Raw genomic sequence first — 21372 nt, 5'->3', positions numbered from 1 at the left:
TTAGTGTCTGGATTTACCACATGACCCCCTCGGAGGGGCCACGGACCCCAGGTTGTGAACCACTCAATTAAATTAGCTACACCAGTAAAATGTTATATGTAGTCATTTTTAACTTAAACAAAGGCTCTTCATACTTCTTCCAGCACGGGCACAAATTTACATAATAATGAAATACATTTTCTTGGAGCCATCATAATTATTCAGTTGCTTCTTCCTGAGAATCTCTCTACATGTTCCAGTATTTGCAAACAACAAAATACCTCCAGTTGTGTTATATGAAATGTGTAAAAGGTAAATCAGCACCTTAATTAGCTGAGATGATAAGTTCGTTAGTCATGTCATTATTTCACTTCAATGTTGGAGACATTTTTCTTGAGATTGTATCTATAAAGGTGGCCTCAACGTAATCATGTCTGGTGAGGAATAATGATCCAAGCAGTCCCTGAACACACCTACACAAATCAGTTCTGGTCCCACCTCGGGGTGACCAACAGTGCAAGCAGCACTGAGGTCAACAAGGCACACTGGACTTCTCTTATTTCTGAATCTGACTTTTCGTGAGCCGAACTGCCGTTTTTCTGTAGGATCCAAACTGCTGACTTCTACGCTGGGTGTCTCGTATATGAGGAGTCCTACTCCATGACATAGTGGATTCGGTATGCACATACTGTGTATGCACATACTGTGTATGTGCATACAGAATCCATTGCCTGAATGATAGTTGTTTGCCTTGAGAGGTTTATGAGGCAGAAAGAAGGGAGTGGATAAGGGGAGGAGGGGAAAGGCTGAGGAGGGAGGGCTGGATGGAGTGGATCCAGGCTGCTGGCTGCTGCTGCTGCACTGTCAACGGAGCAGCTGAACTCTGCACGCAGATGTGTGAGAGCACGGCAGAAAAAAGACTGATAACATGTTAACCAATAGGTCAAATGATCACAAAGACCGGAATCTGAGCAGATAGGACAAGGACGCTCAATAGTGAGAATCTTGATCATCTTTGGAGATGAACAGCTGCCAAATGTGGGGTAAGAACACTGGTCACATAACTATGTCTGCACTGCTCAGTGACTATCAGAGAACATCTCTCATCCACAGCAGAAACAACTATGATGTAAAACACTGCTGTCTTTAAGAGCTGCAGTAGAACTTGCTTAACAAACACACTGAGTATCTGCCCATGTGTGTGTGTCTGTTTGGGTCAGCTTGTACCCACATGAATGCATGCATGGTTTCTATACGTGTATGTAATCACATTTTATCTACATATGGTATATGTTAAATTTGCCTGAAACAAGTATTTTATTTGTTCTTTCTTGTTCTTTCTGACATGAAGATTTATTCATTATGAACTCCTAGAGGCCATTATAGAGGCTGCTATTGCTTGAAATGGACGCAGACATTTTCATTGAAAGATATCCAAACATAGCATGTTCATTTTGATGCTTCACCTGTTCAGTGGGACAGGAATACAACAGTAATAGTAGTATTTTTAGTAGAGTTCCTATTGGGACGTCTTCATGTTTTCATTATTAATAAAGAAGAAATGCAGTCAAAAATGGCTATCTTTTGGGATTTCCTTTTAAATAGTTTAGTTTGTAATTCAATAATTTGTATGTAAGAGAGCGCATTTTGCATGCATTTACTGTACGTCACCATTCACATATATACACACGTGTGTAAAAAACATTTTTAAAAAAGTAATTTTACTAATGCTGACATCATTGCTGCAGAGAGGACTTGGCGGGCGGGGTTTCTCTCTCACAGGACCTTACACTGGCTCTGTGACCAGTTCCTTACCCTCAAAATCAAAAACATACTACGCTAATGACATGGATGGGCTGTCCAGGCTCAGCTTGTTCATGCTGAATGTGTACGTAAGAGTCTGTGTGCACTTCCTGTTTATCTCATATCGTCTCTGAGTGCACACACATAATATGTTTGATGTGCTGGCATGTTGCACTTACAAACCAAGTGTGTAATGCCAAGGAAAACACATTCCAATAAAAAGACACACTTACTGTTGAAGCCAAACAGGGGATGATCCTTCGTTGTAAACCTGACACACATGTTCCGACGCCCCCACTGATCACAGACAGCCGGGCCAAAGACCAGATGCAAAACTCACATTCTCACACCCAGTTTGGCAAGGAACAAGCATGTGTATTCATAAAATCCATAAACTTTAAGGTCAAGTTTCTCTATGCATTTGGTCAATCTCCCTAAAGATTTTCTTGTAGAAGAACTCATCCTGTTGGCCAGCTTCCACCGATGGTTTTATTATGGAATGTTTGAAACATCTGAAAGGTTGCCAGAGAAGAAGTGTGTAGTCACTCACTCGCCACTGCTGGATTTCCGTCAGTGTTATTACTTTCGGACTAATGGTTATTTTGTGTTAGTGAAATCCAGTTGTGCGTGATGAGATCGTGTCTCTGGCGCTCTCTCAGTGTATTGTAAATGTATAATGTTTCTGTCTGCTCAAGTGCCATTGTTTCATGATTAGGTTCCCCTGACAGAAATTGTGCTGGATGTTATGTCATAACTTGGGAATGTTTTGGCAACAAAGAAGACTTGGAACAGAGACAAAGGTTTCGTTTGAGGTCTCCCATGCAATTCTGTGGTAGATGAGAACACTGGTGTGTGAGACAGAGTCAAACGGCAATTGCTTCTCATTACAAGAGTCACATCTGGCCTCGCAGTGTATTTGATCAAAAATTAGATTCATTGATATGCTTTTGTTCCGCCTGCTCCCATGACAACACCACTGTGAGTCTTTTGTTGCTTTGTGACAACTGATAACAGGTTCTCATTTTAGGTCAGAACCCATTTTAGAGTCTGACATCCCAACATGCTGATTTTGTCTTACATTCATTTCTTTATCCTCCCTCTTTGCTCTAAATATCTGCAAACACAAAACTATTTAGTTGTGTTTCTTCTCTTCTAATATCAATGTGGAAATGGGTCATATATCCCTGAAAGCATGTTACATATTCTTTAGAAATTTCTCTTTTCATTTACAGAGATGAAGATGTGGGTGTTGATGGGAATAGTCTGTCTGTGCCACTGTGTCTTCGGGCAGCTGTTTGACACCAAACTGAAAGGAGCTCCTCGTCTGATCTGCAGCGTCCCCGGTTCACCGGGCCTGCCTGGCAAACCTGGTCCCAGCGGGCCCCCAGGAGCGGATGGAAATGTGGGTATCCCAGGAAGAGACGGCAGAGATGGCAGGAAGGGTGAAAAGGGAGAAAAGGGAGACACAGGTATATCATGAAACATGAACAGATACCGCATTGTTTTATGTGTGCTGATAAATAAACACTACCACTCTGTGTAAGAGAGACGCTGGCACAGAAACACTTCCTTACTTGCCAGCTGGTGTAGAGAAGATCAGAGCACATCGTTGAGATACTGACATGGTCATGAGATGAAGAGTCAGACAGACCATGCAGGAGTTGATTAGAATAGCACCCACTGCAGACTTAACATTAGCATGGTCATCGCTGACACCATGAGGGGTGTTTCACTTGAGTGCTACACCTACTGCTCACATATTCTCTCAGAAGCAACACCGTTCTCAAGGTTCACTAACCAGCTTATGACCTTCATTGCGTGTAATTCCTCATTGTTTTCTCACTCATTTCTTCTCCTTTTGACGCAGATATGTACGAGTGCAAAAATGAATCTCCATGCTCAAATGTAAAGACAAGCCAGATCACAGTGTGAGATTTTTAATTCTCGGTACATGTATTACAGAAACACGAGCTCACAGGTGTGTTTCAAAGTAGTCAGACGTAGCCATTTAAGCTCAGCAATGAATGGCTGTTTGTAAAAGACAAAGAACTTAACACGAATGTCCACTACTTAGCAATGATTTCTCTTCTTTATTTAGATCCTTCGGATGGTAAAAAATATTTCCAAGGTCTGCTTGTGTTTGTGTCGTTCAGCAGATCCACTCTAGTGATATCATCTTTGCAGCCTGAACAAACCTGTCAGTGATAAATAAACGTCAAACACCTGTGTTTTCCATTATGTGTGGAAACAGGAATTCAGACACACACCTTCATCTGAGCATGAAACTACATATTCAGAATGGCCCACTGCACTTGCACAAACATTCGGCCTGTGATTAACAGTGTTCCTTTGCTCCAGGGTATTTTCTGTGTGGATGTGATCAACTGGTTATAAGTTCAAATATGAAGGTGGATGACTTTGTGTTCCACTGACTAGTCCTTTAATAGTCAGGTTCAAGAAGTGCAGCAGAAGTTCATTAATATTCATTCATAAAAATATCTTATTACTAACTGTGCACAAATAATGACCCCAGCATAATTTTTCTGTTTCAGGGTTAAAGGGCCGAGTTGGTCCAACAGGTAGGATTGGAGTCCGAGGTGATCGTGGCCCTGCGGGGAAACGAGGCCCTATGGGAGAGAACGGAGATATGGGCCCAATTGGTCTTCAAGGCCGGGAGGGGGAGAAAGGGGACAAGGGCGAAAGAGGACCAACTGGAACTGCAGGAATCTGCAAGTGCGGAAGCCTGCTGCCTAAGTCTGCGTTCTCTGTGGGAATCACCAGTAGCTACCCTACAGAGAACACCCCCATCAAGTTCAACAAGATCTTGTTTAATGAGGGTGGACACTACAACCCACAGACGGGCAAGTTCATATGCGCGTACCCAGGCGTATATTATTTCTCCTATGACATTACACTGGCCAACAAACACCTGGCTATTGGTCTGGTGCAGAATGGCCAGTATCGCATCAAAACCTTTGATGCCAACACAGGGAACCATGACGTGGCATCTGGTTCCACTGTGATGTACCTGAACCCAGAAGATGAGGTGTGGCTGCAGATCTTCTTTCATGACCAGAATGGTTTATTTGCAGATCCAGGCTGGGCTGACAGCTTGTTCTCTGGGTTCCTTCTCTATGCAGACACAAACTATTTTGACACACTCGCAGAAGATTATGCATAGCACATGTGGCTTAGTCAAACTATATTTTTATATAAATGTTTGTATTGCAAATTAGATAGTTAGTATAGAGGCTAATCTATGGATTTGAAATTATATTATTTAATAAAGCTTGAATATATTTCTGATTTGTGTTCGGTGGAAGTTGGATAATTCATTCATTCATTCATTTTCTATACCGCTTGTCCGTTAGGGTCAGGGGGGAAGTTGGATCAGCGATAACTTAAAATAAACACTGTTGTCAGGTAGAGCTTGGTTTGGGGATTCTCCTTTACAAACCTGAAACGTGTGTGAGACAAAGATATTGCAAAATACTGTATATTTAACGTCAGTTCAGCCATACTGTTTTGATTGGCAATACTGCAAAAACGAACAGAGAAGATATCGAGCTTGCATTGCGCTTTCTCTTCTCGGACTCCGTAGTAGGCAGATCCGTTACGTCAATAAAATTGTTTGATTGACAGTTCATCGGGCGAATAGAAAGTTAAGTACTGCCGAATGTTTGGTTGCATCGGCGCTTATTTTCAAGGTAGGTCGAAAAGTAGTTTATCTGGTTACTAGGCAGCGATAACGGTGCCTGTTCGCGAAGTTATAAGGGGCAATATCGCGCTCGGGAAATTACAAATTTGGGTTATGAATTATACAAGCGTAGGGATACATATATATTTAGGACGTTGGTGATAAGACCACAACAGTGGCCATAGTCAGGTTGCTGAAAAGAAAACTATCATCGCCATCCTGGCCTCCTCAAGGTAACGTTAACTTAATTGTTCCTTCCTGGTATCGGCCATAAACCACGTCAATGAAGCGTTAGTTAAGTGTTTGCATGTCTCCGAGATGCTCATTTTGGCTCTCCATGCTAACGCTAGCTCAATAACTGCCTCTATTTCTGTTTTAGTGAAATTCGTGAAAAACTGCGAAAGAAACAGCGTGCTCTGCAGGAAAGTTTGGCAAAAAATCAAAATGAGGAAGACATACAGGTAAAATTATATCTTAAATCACTGCTATTACAGGTGAACATCATATATTGAGTTGATTCTGTGGACCGACTGTAGCCCTATCGAATTCATCCAGCACAAACTGAACAAGAGCCCCGCTTGACAAGACTCAACATGACTCGGAGGGGCGGCTCACTTTATACACACTCAATGTCAGGAACACACAGGAACACAGATTAAAAAGAGCTGCTAACGCTTTAATAAATCCAGTTATACTCGACAGGCTCTGGTTCCGTCTACAAAACTGAGTAAGGGGAAACTACGAACGACGATGAAGGTTGGTGTTTGTTTTGTAACTTAGCTTGTAGGCGGTAGCTGCCCTCATGTGTGCTACTGGCTGCTCAATAACAATCTCCTTATCTCTCCCTTCTGCCAATGCTACGACCGTGCGAAATAACAATGTGATAGAAGTAAAGTTTGCATATTCTGTATTGCTGTTCGTGTTCGTATTAATTGAATTCCTGTGTTACACCAGGAACCTCAAAGCAGTGAGGAAGACCTGGGAGAGACGCTGAAACGCACATTAAAGGCTCAAAGACAGAAGCGGAAGAAAAGGGTACATGTTCTCATTCTTTAGTTACATTAATAACTGAGCTCTGACAGTATATGTATACATAATTGTTGCTTTTCTTGACATATATCAGGTGCTCGAATGGTCTTCAGCCCATGAGTCCCATGATGACGATGTGGAGGAGATCTCTACCGCTCAGCACCACAGTGAAGATGAAGGATCAGCTGAAAAGACAGCTGACCCTGTGGTTTTGTCAAGACCCCCATCTGGTTCTCTGAGAGGTTAATGCCTCTCTCCCTGAAAAGTTTTTGGCTGTTCTAAGGCTTTATATCAGTAGAAATTAGAAGTAACAAAACAGTACTGTATGATCCTTGGCTGCCACTTCCCAAAATAAACTCTTTACCAAGGTTAAATGACTATAAAAATGACAAACTATGATTTTTAAATCTGTGTTAGAGAAAAAGAAAACAAAACTGAGAGAGTGACTAAACATTTGGTACATACTTTTGGAATGAAACAGATAGTGTTGGTAACAGTACAATACAGAGTAATAAATGTAATTATTGTTGTACTTTGTCTTCTAGGTCTCTCCTCGAGAATTCAGTATACTCCTGGCTCCCACCGCTTGGACAACTCTGTGACGCAGCGCTTAGAAGAGCGGCTGAGAGCAGCCAGAGTAAACCAGTCCTCTTTTTTTAAAACAAGCTAGTTTTTCAAACAATTGCATTTGCAAATTAGCACTAAAGTATTGCTTCTTGTGTTTCAGTCTAAAGTTGAGAGTCTTCAGCAGCAAGAGGCCTCTCTAGAGTCATCCAGTCGCCTACAGAGACTCAGAGACAGAGACACCTTAACAAGGTTTGACCGAGAGGTGAGCATCTATCTCAACTGTAACTGCACAATGTCCTTAAGCCATGACTGTACCCATGTCATCCAATCCAGCAGTGGAGGTTTAACTCCCAGTGTTTTTCAGGTTGATTCAGACAGACCTGGAAGACATGATGTCTCTCTGGCCCCCAGCACCAGTGTCAAGTTCCAAGAAGCAGCAAGACGAGTAAGACTGGAAACAAGATTGCAATTAATTTTAGAATCAGTCATTTATGTTACTGTATTTATGTGTGTGTTCTTTGCAAACACAGGCAGGAAATGGCCTACCGTCTGCAGAGGAGGCATACAATTTCTTTACATTCAACTTTGAGCCGGAACCACAAGACAAGACTGACAAGATTTGCAGGACAAGACAAAAACTGAAAAAAGCAGCTGATCAGGACAAAGATGAAGAAGGAGAGGATGTTGAAGAGCAGGAAGATGCTGAAGTAGATAAAGACAATCAAGATGAAAATGAAGATGAGGTAAAAGATAAGACATTATCTGTGTCTATCATGATTTTTTTTCCCACCTGCTCTGTAGCAGCAGTTGCCTAAGAACAAGCAGATTATCAGTGTGTCATAGTGTTTATCCTACCACAGAGTGAAGAAGCTCCTCTAGTGCAAGATGGAGAGGAGGATTTATTCGTCATTGAACAATCATCCCGGGACTTCCTAGAAGTCAAGAAAGCACAGTATGTCGGGTACAGAAAACTTATACAGCAAGAAAGTGAGCTCCTCTTCACGCCAAGTTTTCGAACAGGTATTCTTTAATTTACACAACCACCTGATTTGCACATCCACAACTTTTAAATACTGTGATGTCATCTTTAATAGTCTGTCCGGAATATTAACTGTCTTGAACTCATTGTCACAGTCCCAACCTCCATTAAACTGCCTGAAAACATGAAGCCTCGTTATCTGGAGGACGAGGGTCTGTATGTAGGGGAGAGGCCTGCTGTATCCCTGACCAATGAGAACATTCTGGAGAACCGCATTTTAAAAACAGAGGAGGTAATGTCAGCCAGCAGCTCAACAGTGTTTCTGGCCCTGAAATAATTCAGGAATTCTTTAAGTGAAATGCTTTTTAAATGATTTATTAAGGGAAAAAAGTGGTTTGGAGATGACGGCAGAATCGTGGCTCTGCCGGACCCTATAAAGGAATCATCCACTAGACCCCCTCTCTTCCACATGGAAGAGGACCTGGACCCTTCTCTGCAAACTGTGTACAGGAAGGTCAGACACACACCTGTTCATTTGCCACATCCGAAGCACCATGCACTTTCTTTCACCAAACGTGTTGTGACTCCATCTGTGCTGAGTGTTTTCTCAACCCTTTGCCATTTTGAAAGAAATCAAACTGAAAGTTTTGCATTTGGTACAAAGCAACAAGGAGGGAGGAGGTGTTTATTATCAGAAGATAGAGCAGAGGTGAAGGCTTGACACATTCATAATATCATCTCTACAGACAATATGTAGCTAAATCAAAACTCCAGCTGGGCATTATGGGCACTGTGGAGTTACTTTTTGAAGAACAGCTGGAATTGAAATTGTATTTTAGGTTGTGAATGCATTTCTCTTTCTCTCTTTGCCTGCTAGAATCATCATAGAAGAGTTTACATGTTCACATGATTGCAGATAATGGGCAAGTCAGAAAATGCTGACACACTGTGCATTTTCCTATCACTACTTCACAGCAGAGGTCAGAGCTAAGGGAGTCTTACAATTCATCACAATCTACTGTGCCACACCGGTCCAGTTGGGGATGGTAATGTGCCTATTGGCTGGTTTTAGGACCGACAATAATGTGATTGTAATGCTGAATGATCGATTAATATATGACATATATTATTATTGTTAATTATGTGGCAACTAAACATAATCGACAAAACACCGGAGCTTGATTGAGGCATGGAGTTATATTTTTGAGATCCACAGAATCTTGTCGTTAAGTGTTAGAGTGAGCTCTGATAAACGTCCACACATTTGCAGTCTTGACAGGCGCTGTGATACAACATACCACAGAAGTATAAGTATGTCACCGAAGTGTGCTGGGAAAGACCCCTGAAATACATGTTTTGACAAGCTAGAGTCACATTGTTGAGTAAGCCTGTGAATATTCTCATTCATCCAGGTCATGGTTATCTCAAGGAAATTCAATCGAATGCAACTGGACTTAGTTATTTGTCTTTGAAGACGTTTCACCTCTCATCCAAGAGGCTTCATCAGTTCATGCTCGCTTGACTAGGCTGGGACTAGTCCAACTAGCTGGTGTGGAGACCCAGGTATTTAACCTCTGTGGAGGCATTCATATGACACCACTGGTCATGTGAATGCCTCCACAGAGGTTAAATACCTGGGTCTCCACACCAGCTAGTTGGACTAGTCCCAGCCTAGTCAAGCGAGCATGAACTGATGAAGCCTCTTGGATGAGAGGTGAAACGTCTTCAAAGACAAATAACTAAGTCCAGTTGCATTCGATTGAATTTCCTTGAGATACATTGTTGAGTGCTGAGTGTTTATGTGCTTTACATAAATGTTGGATACTGGATATAAAATCTTTTATCTGTGTAGTGTGCAAAAAGAACTTCAGGTGTGGGCCACAGCTCAGCGACGGAAGGCAGAGTCCGTCTGTCCCCTTTTTGGAAATGACTAATTTCTACACTTTATTCACACAATGTAGTCCATTCAGTGTGTGACTGACCATAGAGGCTAAATATGAAAAAATTGTAAACACTGAAAAACGGAAGACATTGCACATCTGAAAACAGTGTGGGAAGCAAGTGTGTATGCAGTCAGTATCATCAAAGAACTCCTGTCTTCACTTCTTGTTTTTCTTTTTTTTTTTCTGGAGACACAGCTGCCGTATGTGATGGTCTAGAAAACAGAGCGTTCGTTGTAGCTCAATTGGGTGTTTATGATCCATTGCTGTCATGCATGACTTTTCATTACAGCTCTCCCTGCTGGTGCACTCAATCTTGACTATTTTGTGCTGCCTCTAAGCTTGCACACACACTTGGATACAGGAAAGCAAAGCACGAGCACTGAGTATATTTCATTGTGATTATCATTTTCCAGAACATTGCATGATGGATGTTGTTCTATCCCCCAGGCGCTCAAGTCAAAGCATGCAAATCTGTATATTGCTGGTGCAGCGGACCCTGAGGGAGACTACCAGCTTGATGTTGATGTCTCTGGGCTGATCTTCTCCCACCACCCTCTGTTCAGCCGTGAACATGTGCTGGGGGCTCGTCTTGCTCAGCTGTATGATCAGTACCTCACCAGGAAGCACAATAATCTTACAGGACACCTTACTGACAAGGTAAACTTCATCAGCCCGCTGTCTCTGCATGGTAAAGCTGTCCCATGTCCTTATATTCTTGCATATATGAGATGAGCCACATATATACACCGATTACCCACAATGTTGTGAAAACTGACTGGCAAAGAGAATTGATTGAATTGAATTGGTTGATTATTTCATTACAATGGCACCTTGCAGCGGGTGGGATATATTTGGCAGCAAGCCAATATTTTGTCCTTGAAGTTGATGTGTTTGGAGCAGAAAAAATGGGCAAGTGTAAGGACTGGAGCAACTTTGACAAGGGCCAGATTGTGATGGTTAGACGACAGGGTCAGAGCCTCTCCAAAACTACAGTGGGCACGTGAGCATCAGAACTGGACAATACAGCAATTCAAGAATGCGGCCTGGTCTGATGAATAATGTTTCCTTTTCCATCGTGTGGATGGGCGGGCGGGTGTGTGTGCATTACTTACTGGGGAAAAACTAGGCACCAGGATGAACTATGTCATCTCAGTCAATCGAACATCTGTGGGATGTGCTGGACAAATTACAGGACTTAAAGGGTCTGCCTTGATGCCAGATACCACAGCATACTTTCAGAGGTCTAGTGGAGTCCATGCCTTGACAGGTCAGGGCTGTTTTGGTGGCAAAAGGAGGACCTACTCAATATTAGGCAGGTTTTTATAATGTTATGACTGATTGGTGTATATCGGGTGTGTCTTGCGTTTCCTGTGTATTGTAGTTGAATGGATTGAGGAGTGCACTGCGGAATATGCTTGAGATCCATGGCAGGCAGAGCCACACCCAAGCCATGCAGCAGAGGATATCAGAGTACAGTCTGGAGGTTAGGTGAGTTCCCAGATTATGTTCCATCCACGTCCTGCTCAGTTTAGAAACTGGCATATGACTTCAGTATTCCCGTTGTTTGTTTTTCCCTGAATACCAGGAACACTCGGCTGCTGCGAGACAGTGAGCAGGAGAAAGACAGGACTCTGCTGAAGAACATAGTTAAGGTGTGGAAGGAGATTAAGGCCCTCAGAGACTTTCAGAAGTTTACCAACACACCTTATAAACTCTACCTCAGAAGGTAATTGGCTCATGTCGGTGATACCACAGTTCACTGGTGGTGCTCTATAGAACGTCATTAATTTACTATAAGCAGAGATGTGCTTTCAGAAGAAATTTGTTAACAGGTTTATAACTATCCCAGCCTGCCTGTAAATGTTAAAAGTTTGCAAATTTTTCTACAGCACACTTTCAGTGCCAACAAACTAGTAGCAACACCTAGCAAAGCTCGCTGGAAACTGTATGAATCTTGTTCTACAGATTAAGTATCCTTGTCATGTATGTATTGTTCTTTTCAATCTTGGTCCAGAGAGATTGTGGACCGGGCGTCAGATGAGCAAGAGTATGAAGATGAAATCTTGGCAGAGATAGTGGAATTGGAGGCAGAGATCGAGGACGACTACCAGAGAAAGCTGGCAGAGTACAAGAAACAGCTGGAGGAGTGGAAGCTGTGGAGAAAGGAACAGGTACCCACAGGAGCTAGACTGATAAATTGGCCAACATTAGCTGATATGGCAGATATATCTGTACAAATAAGTAAGAAAAAACTGCAAGTTAGTCATTGAGTTAGCAGTATCAGCCTCAAAAAGTAGAACTATACATTTAATGTTTATTTAGCTTGGTTTACTCAGAGGTTTCTTACACCATCATACACATACCACATATTACTATGCAAATGTTTTCAGTAGAATCACTTACTTCAAAAATGTAGTTGATTTTCTGGTCTGAAATAAAGACAGTCTTATACCTTGTGTGAATTTACACATATACTGTATATTAATACACACACATTCTGTGTTCACTGCATTCAGAAAGCCAAGAAGAAGAGGAGAAAGAAGAAGAAGAAAGGCCATGCACAAGATGACACAGAGGACGAGGACGAAGACCAGGAGGTGAGTGAGTCAGAAGGGCCTGCTGAAGAAGGCCCTGCAAAGCCGGAGCCCCCAGAGAAGCCGGAGTTTGACTCTATAGAGCAGCAGGTCAGGGAGAAAGCCTTGCGGATACGCAGGAAACCGGGAGAAGCCATCTTGATCCCTGAGCTGTCTGCATCTGGAAACATCACGGCCAGTGAACTCTGTCCCAGGTATGAGCAGATGCACAGAGAGAAAAGTAAGAAACAGCAAGATTTTAACCCTAAATTAATTTTTTTTATCTCACGGTGGATTGTTCTGTGGTTTTGGCAAAAGTAAGATGCCTCAGCCTTGTGAAGATGGAGATTACAGTTCTGTGGTACTGCTGACATTTCTCATCATGTTTGTAAACTTTATGTTTCAGGGCTGAAATAGCTCGAAGAGAGGATGTTGCAAGGCGCTCTCTCTTCATCAAGATCCTGTACAATGACAAAGAAGTTTCCCGAACGGACAGCCGCTCCCTGAACACAGATTTCAGAGTGCACTTCGGCCAGATTTTCAATCTTAAGATAGTTAACTGTCCCCAGAGCATCAGTTTACAGGTACAGAGCAGAAGCTTGCCACTTCCTCTATTCTTCACATCTGCTTGATAGATTACTACATGATCTGTGTTCTTTTCTCGTTTGCCTGTGTGTGCGTGTGTGTATGCTGTTTATGGGTAGGTGTTTGAGGAGATTGGCTCATCATGTTCCCTCCTGGCTCAAGTGTTCGTCCCCGTGCCAGAACCCTCCGTTGTGACGGGCAACGGCCCTCTGGAGGAATATGAGTTCAGCAGCAACCAGAGAGTGATGTTTGATCACGAGGGTGTAGGAAGTGGTAGGAAGCCCACAAATGTGTTCCCACACCCAGGATAACATCTACATTTGAATGTGGTTCATAGCTCTCACATTTGTTGGACAACCTTTTATCATTTTAGTCATATCAGTCCCCATCTTCTTCCTGTTTCCCATCCTCTCTGTGTGCCTCGCCAGACGTGCCTCTGTCCTTTGAGGCCGATGGCAGTAACAAACAGACCCTGCTGACCTCTGGGAAGCTGTCGTGCTGTGTTTCCTGGGGGATTGGGGAGGATGATGTACCGCTTGCCCCCCCTGTGTCTCAGCAACCTGGTGGCATACACAGGTAATGTCACTTGGATGGCATCAATAGTTTTTCATGTAGTATTTTTGCGTGTTTTAGCTCAACCTCATATTGTGTATGATTTACATCACTGCTGACCATATTCCAAAGCATACTACAGGCGTTTGTAATCCTGAATGCATTTTGCTAAACTCCAGGCAGAATGTGTTTTCAGTATGTGTCAGCGTGATATGAACTTGGCAGTTTCTTCAGACTTCAAAGTTCTTTAGAAGTCATTAGCTTTAGTTTTGCATCAAAGGCTATGCAGCTCGGGACGTGTCTGAAAAGTCCGAAATGATGTTGCCAACAGCTAATGGGAAATGCTGAAAAATCACTTTAATGTTGCCAGGCCTTAAACGTTCCCATGTTTACTCATTGTTTGTATTTTCTGATAACATTGCACATGAATGATTCTCAAGCCTTATTCATTCTTGATGCATATAGCCAAAACATTGCTGTAAGAGCTTTTTAAAAGCACCTCAATCTATCGGTTTTAAACAAGCTTCAGCTTCTGTAATGTGTATGCAGGCTGTAGTCTATGGGCTAAAAGGCCTTCTTTAAATCTGTCCCTGATCTTTGTACATATAACAAACTACCCAGTGGTACTTGTTTTTTTGTAATATTAACCCCTTAACGTCTCTGCATTTTTAGTGGCCTGGGCCGTCTTGATGCTGTCACATGTATTGGGGCATCTGGACTACATGACATGAAAAAAATTGGAGAGTGGGCCACACAGTCACGACTGGACCCCAACGATCCAAAGAATGCATCCATCATGCAGCTGCTTAAAGTGGGTATCAGAATACAGGACTGTACATTAGCAAACTTTTGAATTGGCAATGAAAATGTGCCATCTGTCTTTGTACCTGTGGTTTGAAAGGTGGCCAGCAGTGGAGAAGTAACGGCTCCGGAGTACTTCCGTCTAGAACAGCTGCAGGAGGAGTTTAACTTTGTGACTGATGAAGAGTTAGAGAGGTCCAAGAGATTTCGACTACTCAGACTCAGGAACCAGGAAGTTTCAGAGTTTCGAAGTTACAAGTTTGTTCCTGCTCTGGAGAGGGAGGTCACTGATAAGGCGTTCCAGGTCAGCCTACTGAATATTTACTGTATCACAGAATATTGTTGATATGGCGGAATGAGGATGCTTTACCTCTGATGGAGCTAATTCTTTTTTTCTCTTGGTTAAAAATGATTTCAGGAATATGAGAAGAGGCTGAAAGAAGGAGAGATAATTGACACTAAAGAACATCTGGATTCACACCGAGCCCTTGTAGCCAAATACCTTCAGAAGGTGAGTAGCCAGTGTGACGTAAACATGTTTGCAGTACATCAGTCTATAGCACATCATAGCTATAAACACCATGTAAATCTTGGCATTTTCCCACAGATTCGAGAGTCGGTCATCAACAGGTTTATTCTTGCCAAGCATCATTACGTTCTGTCTGACTTGGTGATAGAAGAGGAGATACCGAGCATCGGGTAAACTCCCCCAGGCGTCACTGACTGACGAAATAGTCTGTCTCACTTTTAACTCCCATCTTTTACAACTGACATTGTTTTATGTTATTCATGTTGAAATATTTATTTCCTTCCAATCACACTAATAATTCAAGCATATATACAAAGTGCTGCTTCTTACATTGTAATTAATCATTTCTGTATCTCTTGAGCTTGTTCTCTTTGTCAGTTGAATTGAAAAGTTACAAAGTGCCTGACTCCTCGCTCAGGTTGTAAAGGAAAGGTTAGATAACGTTTCACTGTGGGCCAAACCAGCCCGTCAGAGAGAGTGACAAGGCTGGTATAAATCACAGGCTGGTGTAAATATGCCTCTTGGCCTGGTGCTGCTTCGGCCTATTTGATCCCGAACTCAACACTAAATTCTGCTGGCCGCGGAGGACTCTCCTCTGGAACTGTTCAAGGCTTTGTTTTTGGGCAGGTTTCACGACATGTGGACACGATAACAGAAGAACATTTAATTCTTTGATGGAATGTGTGCATATTTGTTCATAATGTCAACACCAATCACGCTGCTGGCTGTTACTTTGCACTTTTTTCATTATTGAAAGTGAATGAAAGCAAATGTCCTCTCTGTTCAACTTTTCTGTTATTCTTTTGCTGTGCATTTTAACAGTGGTGCAGGTCCAGGGTATGTGCTGAGAGTTTCTTCTGTTTTCCCCCACCCTCTGTGTCCTGAGTACAGTAGTGATGGTAGACCTTGTGGCGTATTCAGTCCTTTCACAATTCAGATTGTTTCATAAAAACAATCTCTGCATAAAAAAAATGTAAATTTTGTGGATGTTGCTGAAAAATGAAAATTTTGTTTTGTTTGCTATTATTTTTTTTGTTGTAAGATTGCTCAGATTTACTTTTTACACTCTACACTTACAGCAAAGTATAACAGAACACTGTTATCTATTCCTCAAATAACGCTGGTGCATTTACAATGATAGCAGCACATTTGCAGGCACTACAGGACTTGCAGAATTCACTCTATAACATCTTGATTTATTACTTTTGTTTGAACAAGAAGCAGTTTTCTTCCTGGCATGCACCTGACCTTGGTGGTCCCATTTTCAACAGTTCGTACTACTGTTAAAATGAATGTTGAGGTAAACCTGACCTCAAAATGATCATATCACAAATATCTGGAGGGACTGAGTACTGTCGATGGTTATAATCCTGCCCCACACTTTGAATTCTAATTTTTTTCAATATGGTATCAGTTCAAATGAACTAAATGATAACAGCTGTTTATTTTGACAATCAGGATTCTGGGAATAAACCTCTTCAAGCTGGCTGAACCCAAGCGGCCTCTGAAACCTCAGAGGAAGGAAAGAAAGAAGGTGACGGCTCAGAATCTGTCTGACGGAGACATTAAGCTGCTGATCAACATCATCCGAGCCTACGACGTCCCCGTCCGCAGGTCCCAGAGCAAGTGAGCAATGAGTGCACCAAGTCAAGTTCAGACTAGTTTAGAAGAACTTAAAAATCCTCAGAAAATAAGCCTGCTTTTTTCCTGACAGAACGATGAACTTTGTGTTTTTTGGTTTTTATCAGTAAACCGGGACAGTCGTCTCAGAGTGCCATCCAGGGCAGCGATTGGCTCCTCGGCCAGGTACAATACACCTTAACCGTGCTTCAGAGCTGGCTGTCATTGAGACAATCAGTGGCATGTTATCTGTATAATGTGTTTTTGATACTGGGATGATGTAGGTACAAGTGAGGCCCTTTGTGGAGGTTTCTTTCCAGCGCACAGTGCTTCAAACAACCACGGCTGATGGACCAAACCCCTGCTGGAACGAGGAGCTGCAGCTACCATTTAGGTGACAACTCTGTTTATAACTCAAGACAAATGTTTTATCTTGACTTAGGAAACAGCCCCTGGCTCTTTGTATCTGCATCACAGTGATGCTTTGGAGACAACACTGGCGAAGCACAAGCACACAGTAAAATCCTGGAAACGAGTCCAGGAAGTATAATTCAAAGACTCTCCAGGCTGTTCCAGAATTGCCATCAGTGTTTTATGGCAACTGGTTGCTGCTTCTGGCTAAACCCAAATCAGCTTACATACCTTCAAATCATACAGCTCATTCCAGATACTGTGGCTCTACACAGTTAGATAACACTAACAAACTAGCTAAAATGTTAAACTGTTCTTCTTCTCCTCTTCAGTGCCCCAAATGGTGACTACAGCGCTGCTAGCTTGCAGTCAGTCAAAGACGAAGTGTTTATCAATATATTTGATGAGGTGGTTCATGAAACTGGAGCGGTAAGTAAAGCACTCTTCATGTTCTCTGGCCTCACACACAGTAATTCTGTCAGAACGTGTTCCTTGAACAGTTCCTTGCTTTAGAGTGGAACACCTTTTGTTCCTCAGATTGACAAAGACAAAGGGAATGCCATACACACCTGGGTAGAGAAGCACTGGTTGGGCTCTGTCAAGATTCCTTTCAGCACCGTCTACTCACAGTCCAGGGTGAGTCTTTGTTGTGGTGTGTTTATTAAAACACATTGATCAGCATGCTGACTACCTGAACTGTGACATTTTTTTTTTTTTAATTCCATGGGGTAGATTGATGGAACATTCAAGGTGAATACGCCAGCAGTGTTGCTGGGGTACAGTAAGGAGCGGAGCTACGGCACTAACGGTGGTTATGATATGTTGCGCAGCCTGAGTGAGGGAGCATTTATCACACTCTTCATCACCATCGAACCTCAGCTGGTACCAGGAGAGTCTATTAGGGAAAAGGTAAGTCATGTTTAAGTGCCAAACTATCTGCCTTTTTTAGTCTCCCACCAGCATCGCTGTATTTTAATTTGTCTTAGGCCACGTATGAGTTTCATTTCATATAAGTTTTGTATGTCAATATTTCATCAGACATGTTCAGTTTCACTCATTAAAGGTTTTATTCCCAATATTGTACCAAAACAAGGGACAGCTCATGTAAAGTAAATATATGGATCATGTCTTGTGACTGAGGACAATAAAGTATATGTGGTGCCTCAACTGACTGGTAAATTCTGCAGTTGCTCACTTAACTTAAATGTAAGCCAACATCTACTTAGCCCTTAGCAGAAAGGAGCTCCCTTGTTTTGAAACAGTTGGTAAGCGGTCATGCATCAGTACATTAATTTGTTCTTATATGTGTCATCCTTTTTGTGTCGCTTATTTGCTTATGCTCTGCTGCATGTGCTAGATAAAGGAAGTGAAGGTAACGCTCGTCCTTTTTTATTCACCACATCATTCCTAAAGCATATAAATGTATTTATGCAGTGCTGTCCTGTGTTGCTCTGCTGTAACCTGCGATCTTTTCATGCAGTTTGACAGCCAAGAGGATGAGCAGTTGCTGCAGGCTTCAGAGAGATTTGAGAGGGATGCATCTCGAGCTTATCCAGACCGACCCTGCATTACCACCGTCATAGACCTCAATGGGAAGACGGTCTTCATCACGCGTTACATTCGACCACTCAACCCCCCGCAGGAGTTCCTGGATGCGTTCCCCAACAACTCCCAGGAGGCCACGGTCGGTTGCTAGACTGAATGCAGAAAGAGGCTGCTCGATTACTCGTCTTTTTCACAAGTAATTGTTTCTTATCTGATTGGATGTACTGTAGTGATATGGTGACTCCATCCTTACACAGGCCCTGGTCACCCGCTTCGTCTCGCTTATCCCTTCTTTGCCGGACAGGGTTTCGTTTTCCGGTGCCTGTGACCTGTGGAGCACCTGTGATGTGAGTGACATAATACCTCTCTGATGTGTTGTGATTGTAAGAGGAGCAAAATCTGACCTTACACTGTGTTTCCTCTGTCTTCATTTTAGCAATTCCTCACCCTCCTCGCAGGAGATGAAGAAGAACATGCTGTACTGTTGTGCAACTACTTCCTGTCAATGGGCAAGAAAGCCTGGCTTTTAATTGGCACTGCAATACCAGAGGTGTGTAACAGTCCTATGCAAACCTACAGGGAGTTCAGGTGTGTGATGACCCATCAACAGTGCATCATAAGGAGTAGAGCTGTATAAATATATATATATATATTTAAAGATTTCTTTCTAAGACTTGTAATCTCTTTGTTTCTTAGGGCCCCACAGCATATGTTTTGACTTATGAGCAGAGTCGCTACCTGATCTGGAATCCCAGCAGTGGTCAGTACTATGGGCAGTATGACACCTTCTGCCCACTGCAGTCAGTTGGTTCCCTGGTCAATGCTGATAATGTGAGTGAAGAGAGACCACCTACATGTGTGGTATTCAATTTTTCAGTTTTAAATGTTGCAAAAAATTAATGAATTTTCTCTGAATTTTTACTTAGGTTTGGTTGAACATTCAGCAATATACATCACCAATGGCGATGAGTTTTGACATCACAAAAGCCAATTTGTGGAAACCGTTTTTCTCTCGATCCTTCTCTCACCCTGGGCTGTCAAGTGTACAAGTGAGTGTCGAAGATTTCTGTATAAATCTCTGTTATGTTCTGCTCTGTTCTTTAGATTTTCTCCTTCTATCTTTTTCTAAATCCACTTGTTATCCACTTCTGCTTTCCACTTTTGTAGCCTGAAGACCTGATTTATCAGCCCACAGACAAAGCAGCTGCAGCAGAGCTTCAGGACAGGCAAGTTAACACTGTTGCTGCGTACTTTCATAATATTTAGTATGCCAGAAAAAGATGTTGTATTTATCAACAGATAGTATGTCAAATGTAATATGACAAAGATACCAGAGTGTCTTACTACATCCGGTTGCATTTTGCAGCAAGTAAGCCACCATGCTTTTCTGTCTATTCTGGCCTACAATTCTCTGTGCAGCAGAGGATACATGACAGCTTTTTGTCTGCATTCCAAATCTCCTTTGTCTTTTTACTTCAAGGTTTGCACTACAAATTGCGGCAAGAAGGTCAAAGTTCAAGGGACAATGTTATGATGCAGTAGTATATCCCAACAGTGAATACTTTGTAAGCGCAGCTGCAGTAAATGCTAAAAGTAGAAAGAAAAAGTATGCAATTTGAAAAGCAGCCTGTGTCATAAACTGTTGGTCTGACCAACACTTGACCAAATATGTTTAACCATCTTGCTCTCCAAAGAATTGAGAAGATCCTGAAGGAGAAGATCATGGAGTGGCGGCCTCGTCACCCAACCCGCTGGAACCGCTACTGCACTACCATCCTGAAACAGTTCCTACCCAAACTGGAGCTGAACAGGGGCCGGGACGTGGCCGAGGGGCACCGACACGAGTTGCAGAGCCTGCTGGGAGACAACAGGGTAAGAAATGAAGAGGGAGTGCCAGGAAAATAAAAAAGACTGACTCACTAGACTGAGTCAGTGAATGATGTCATCCTTCATCAATCTATCAATTTAATGAGGTCAGCTGGCAGAAAGCACTTGCTGTCACATTATTAAATTCCTATCGTAAATTACCACTAATACGCGTTTTTTTTTTTTCTTCTTCCTAGGTTTCAGGATTCCCGCTGCATCTGCCATTCTCTGAGATCCAGCCCATCATAGAGGCAGTACACAGTACTGGAGTTCACAATATTCAGACATCAAATGTGGAGTTTGCCCTGGCCGTGTATGTTCACCCCTACCCTAATAACATCCTCTCTGTCTGGGTGTACCTGGCCTCACTCGTTCGCACGTGATGCAAGAGACGCTTATCTCACTGTGTCTCACTGCCTTGTATATAATAAACGTGAGCTCTATTTAAGTTCACTGTACTCAACACTATGTTTGCACACTATTGTATATCTAATGTATATAATGTATATCAGGTACGTTTTTATAATACAGTTTTGAGTTTGACATCCGTACCTCCAGTCAATCCCTTGAATTAAATTCCACCTTTCTGAACCTTCTCATGTTCAGTTGTTCTTGTCTGTTAGAGATGAGAGGCTGTAGCTTGTATTGTTGTTGTATCAGACTATATTAAAATGTGTTTTCATTATGTTGATAATACATTTTGACATAGATGGGAAAGCAGAACTGTAATGTTCAGAAATACCTTGCACTAAAACATCATATAGTTTAAAATGGACAAAAGAAAACAGGATTATAGTCTTCACAAAAAAAGCATCAATCATTGCATAAGATCAGAATGTAAAAATGACGGCTCAGTGTACCGAGTACTTGATGTTTTCTTCTAACATTTCTTT

The 21372-nt window shown here is 42.3% G+C and overlaps 2 protein-coding genes across 3 annotated transcripts; both read left to right on the top strand.

The window, feature by feature from the left end:
• The first annotated feature begins 830 nt into the window (after positions 1-830).
• On the top strand, positions 831-5088 carry LOC124060733 (complement C1q tumor necrosis factor-related protein 7). Its single transcript, XM_046391989.1, has 3 exons — positions 831-1022; positions 3015-3251; positions 4335-5088. Exons 1-3 carry the CDS (start codon positions 1001-1003, stop codon positions 4961-4963), a joined length of 888 nt encoding a protein of 295 aa, XP_046247945.1. The 5' UTR covers positions 831-1000; the 3' UTR covers positions 4964-5088.
• Positions 5089-5470: 382 nt separating this feature from the next.
• On the top strand, positions 5471-21164 carry cc2d2a (coiled-coil and C2 domain containing 2A). Of its 2 annotated transcripts, XM_046392293.1 has the most exons (39): positions 5471-5712; positions 5859-5940; positions 6182-6235; positions 6434-6514; positions 6603-6750; positions 7054-7145; positions 7236-7337; positions 7440-7520; positions 7606-7818; positions 7936-8095; positions 8210-8346; positions 8437-8568; positions 10445-10654; positions 11379-11485; positions 11583-11723; positions 12012-12168; positions 12514-12785; positions 12977-13154; positions 13275-13428; positions 13584-13731; positions 14380-14518; positions 14609-14812; positions 14927-15019; positions 15116-15207; positions 16496-16663; positions 16786-16843; positions 16942-17051; positions 17401-17497; positions 17606-17704; positions 17801-17977; positions 18426-18440; positions 18549-18752; positions 18871-18960; positions 19050-19163; positions 19310-19444; positions 19540-19662; positions 19781-19839; positions 20308-20485; positions 20677-21164. In XM_046392293.1, the coding sequence occupies exons 3-39, from the start codon at positions 6230-6232 to the stop codon at positions 20860-20862; spliced, it is 4860 nt and encodes a 1619-aa protein (XP_046248249.1). In that variant the 5' UTR covers positions 5471-5712; positions 5859-5940; positions 6182-6229; the 3' UTR covers positions 20863-21164. The 2 variants fall into 2 exon arrangements, with proteins under 2 accessions (XP_046248249.1, XP_046248250.1); XM_046392294.1 differs by lacking the exon at positions 18426-18440 and having other exon boundaries at positions 5472-5712.
• Positions 21165-21372: the final 208 nt, after the last annotated feature.

The sequence above is a fragment of the Scatophagus argus genome, chromosome 6, assembly GCF_020382885.2.
Source record: "Scatophagus argus isolate fScaArg1 chromosome 6, fScaArg1.pri, whole genome shotgun sequence".
Taxonomy (NCBI): Eukaryota; Metazoa; Chordata; class Actinopteri; family Scatophagidae; genus Scatophagus; species Scatophagus argus.
This window is presented reverse-complemented; position numbering and strand designations above follow the sequence as displayed.

Coding starts and splice junctions, on each gene's coding strand:
- LOC124060733 (XM_046391989.1), top strand. CDS start 1,001: ATGAACAGCTGCCAAATGTGGG. Junction 1,023..3,014: donor GAACAGCTGCCAAATGTGGG/GTAAGAACACTG, acceptor TTTCATTTACAG/AGATGAAGATGTGGGTGTTG. Junction 3,252..4,334: donor GGGAGAAAAGGGAGACACAG/GTATATCATGAA, acceptor TTTCTGTTTCAG/GGTTAAAGGGCCGAGTTGGT.
- cc2d2a (XM_046392293.1), top strand. Junction 8,347..8,436: donor GCATTTTAAAAACAGAGGAG/GTAATGTCAGCC, acceptor TGATTTATTAAG/GGAAAAAAGTGGTTTGGAGA. Junction 8,569..10,444: donor TGCAAACTGTGTACAGGAAG/GTCAGACACACA, acceptor TCTATCCCCCAG/GCGCTCAAGTCAAAGCATGC.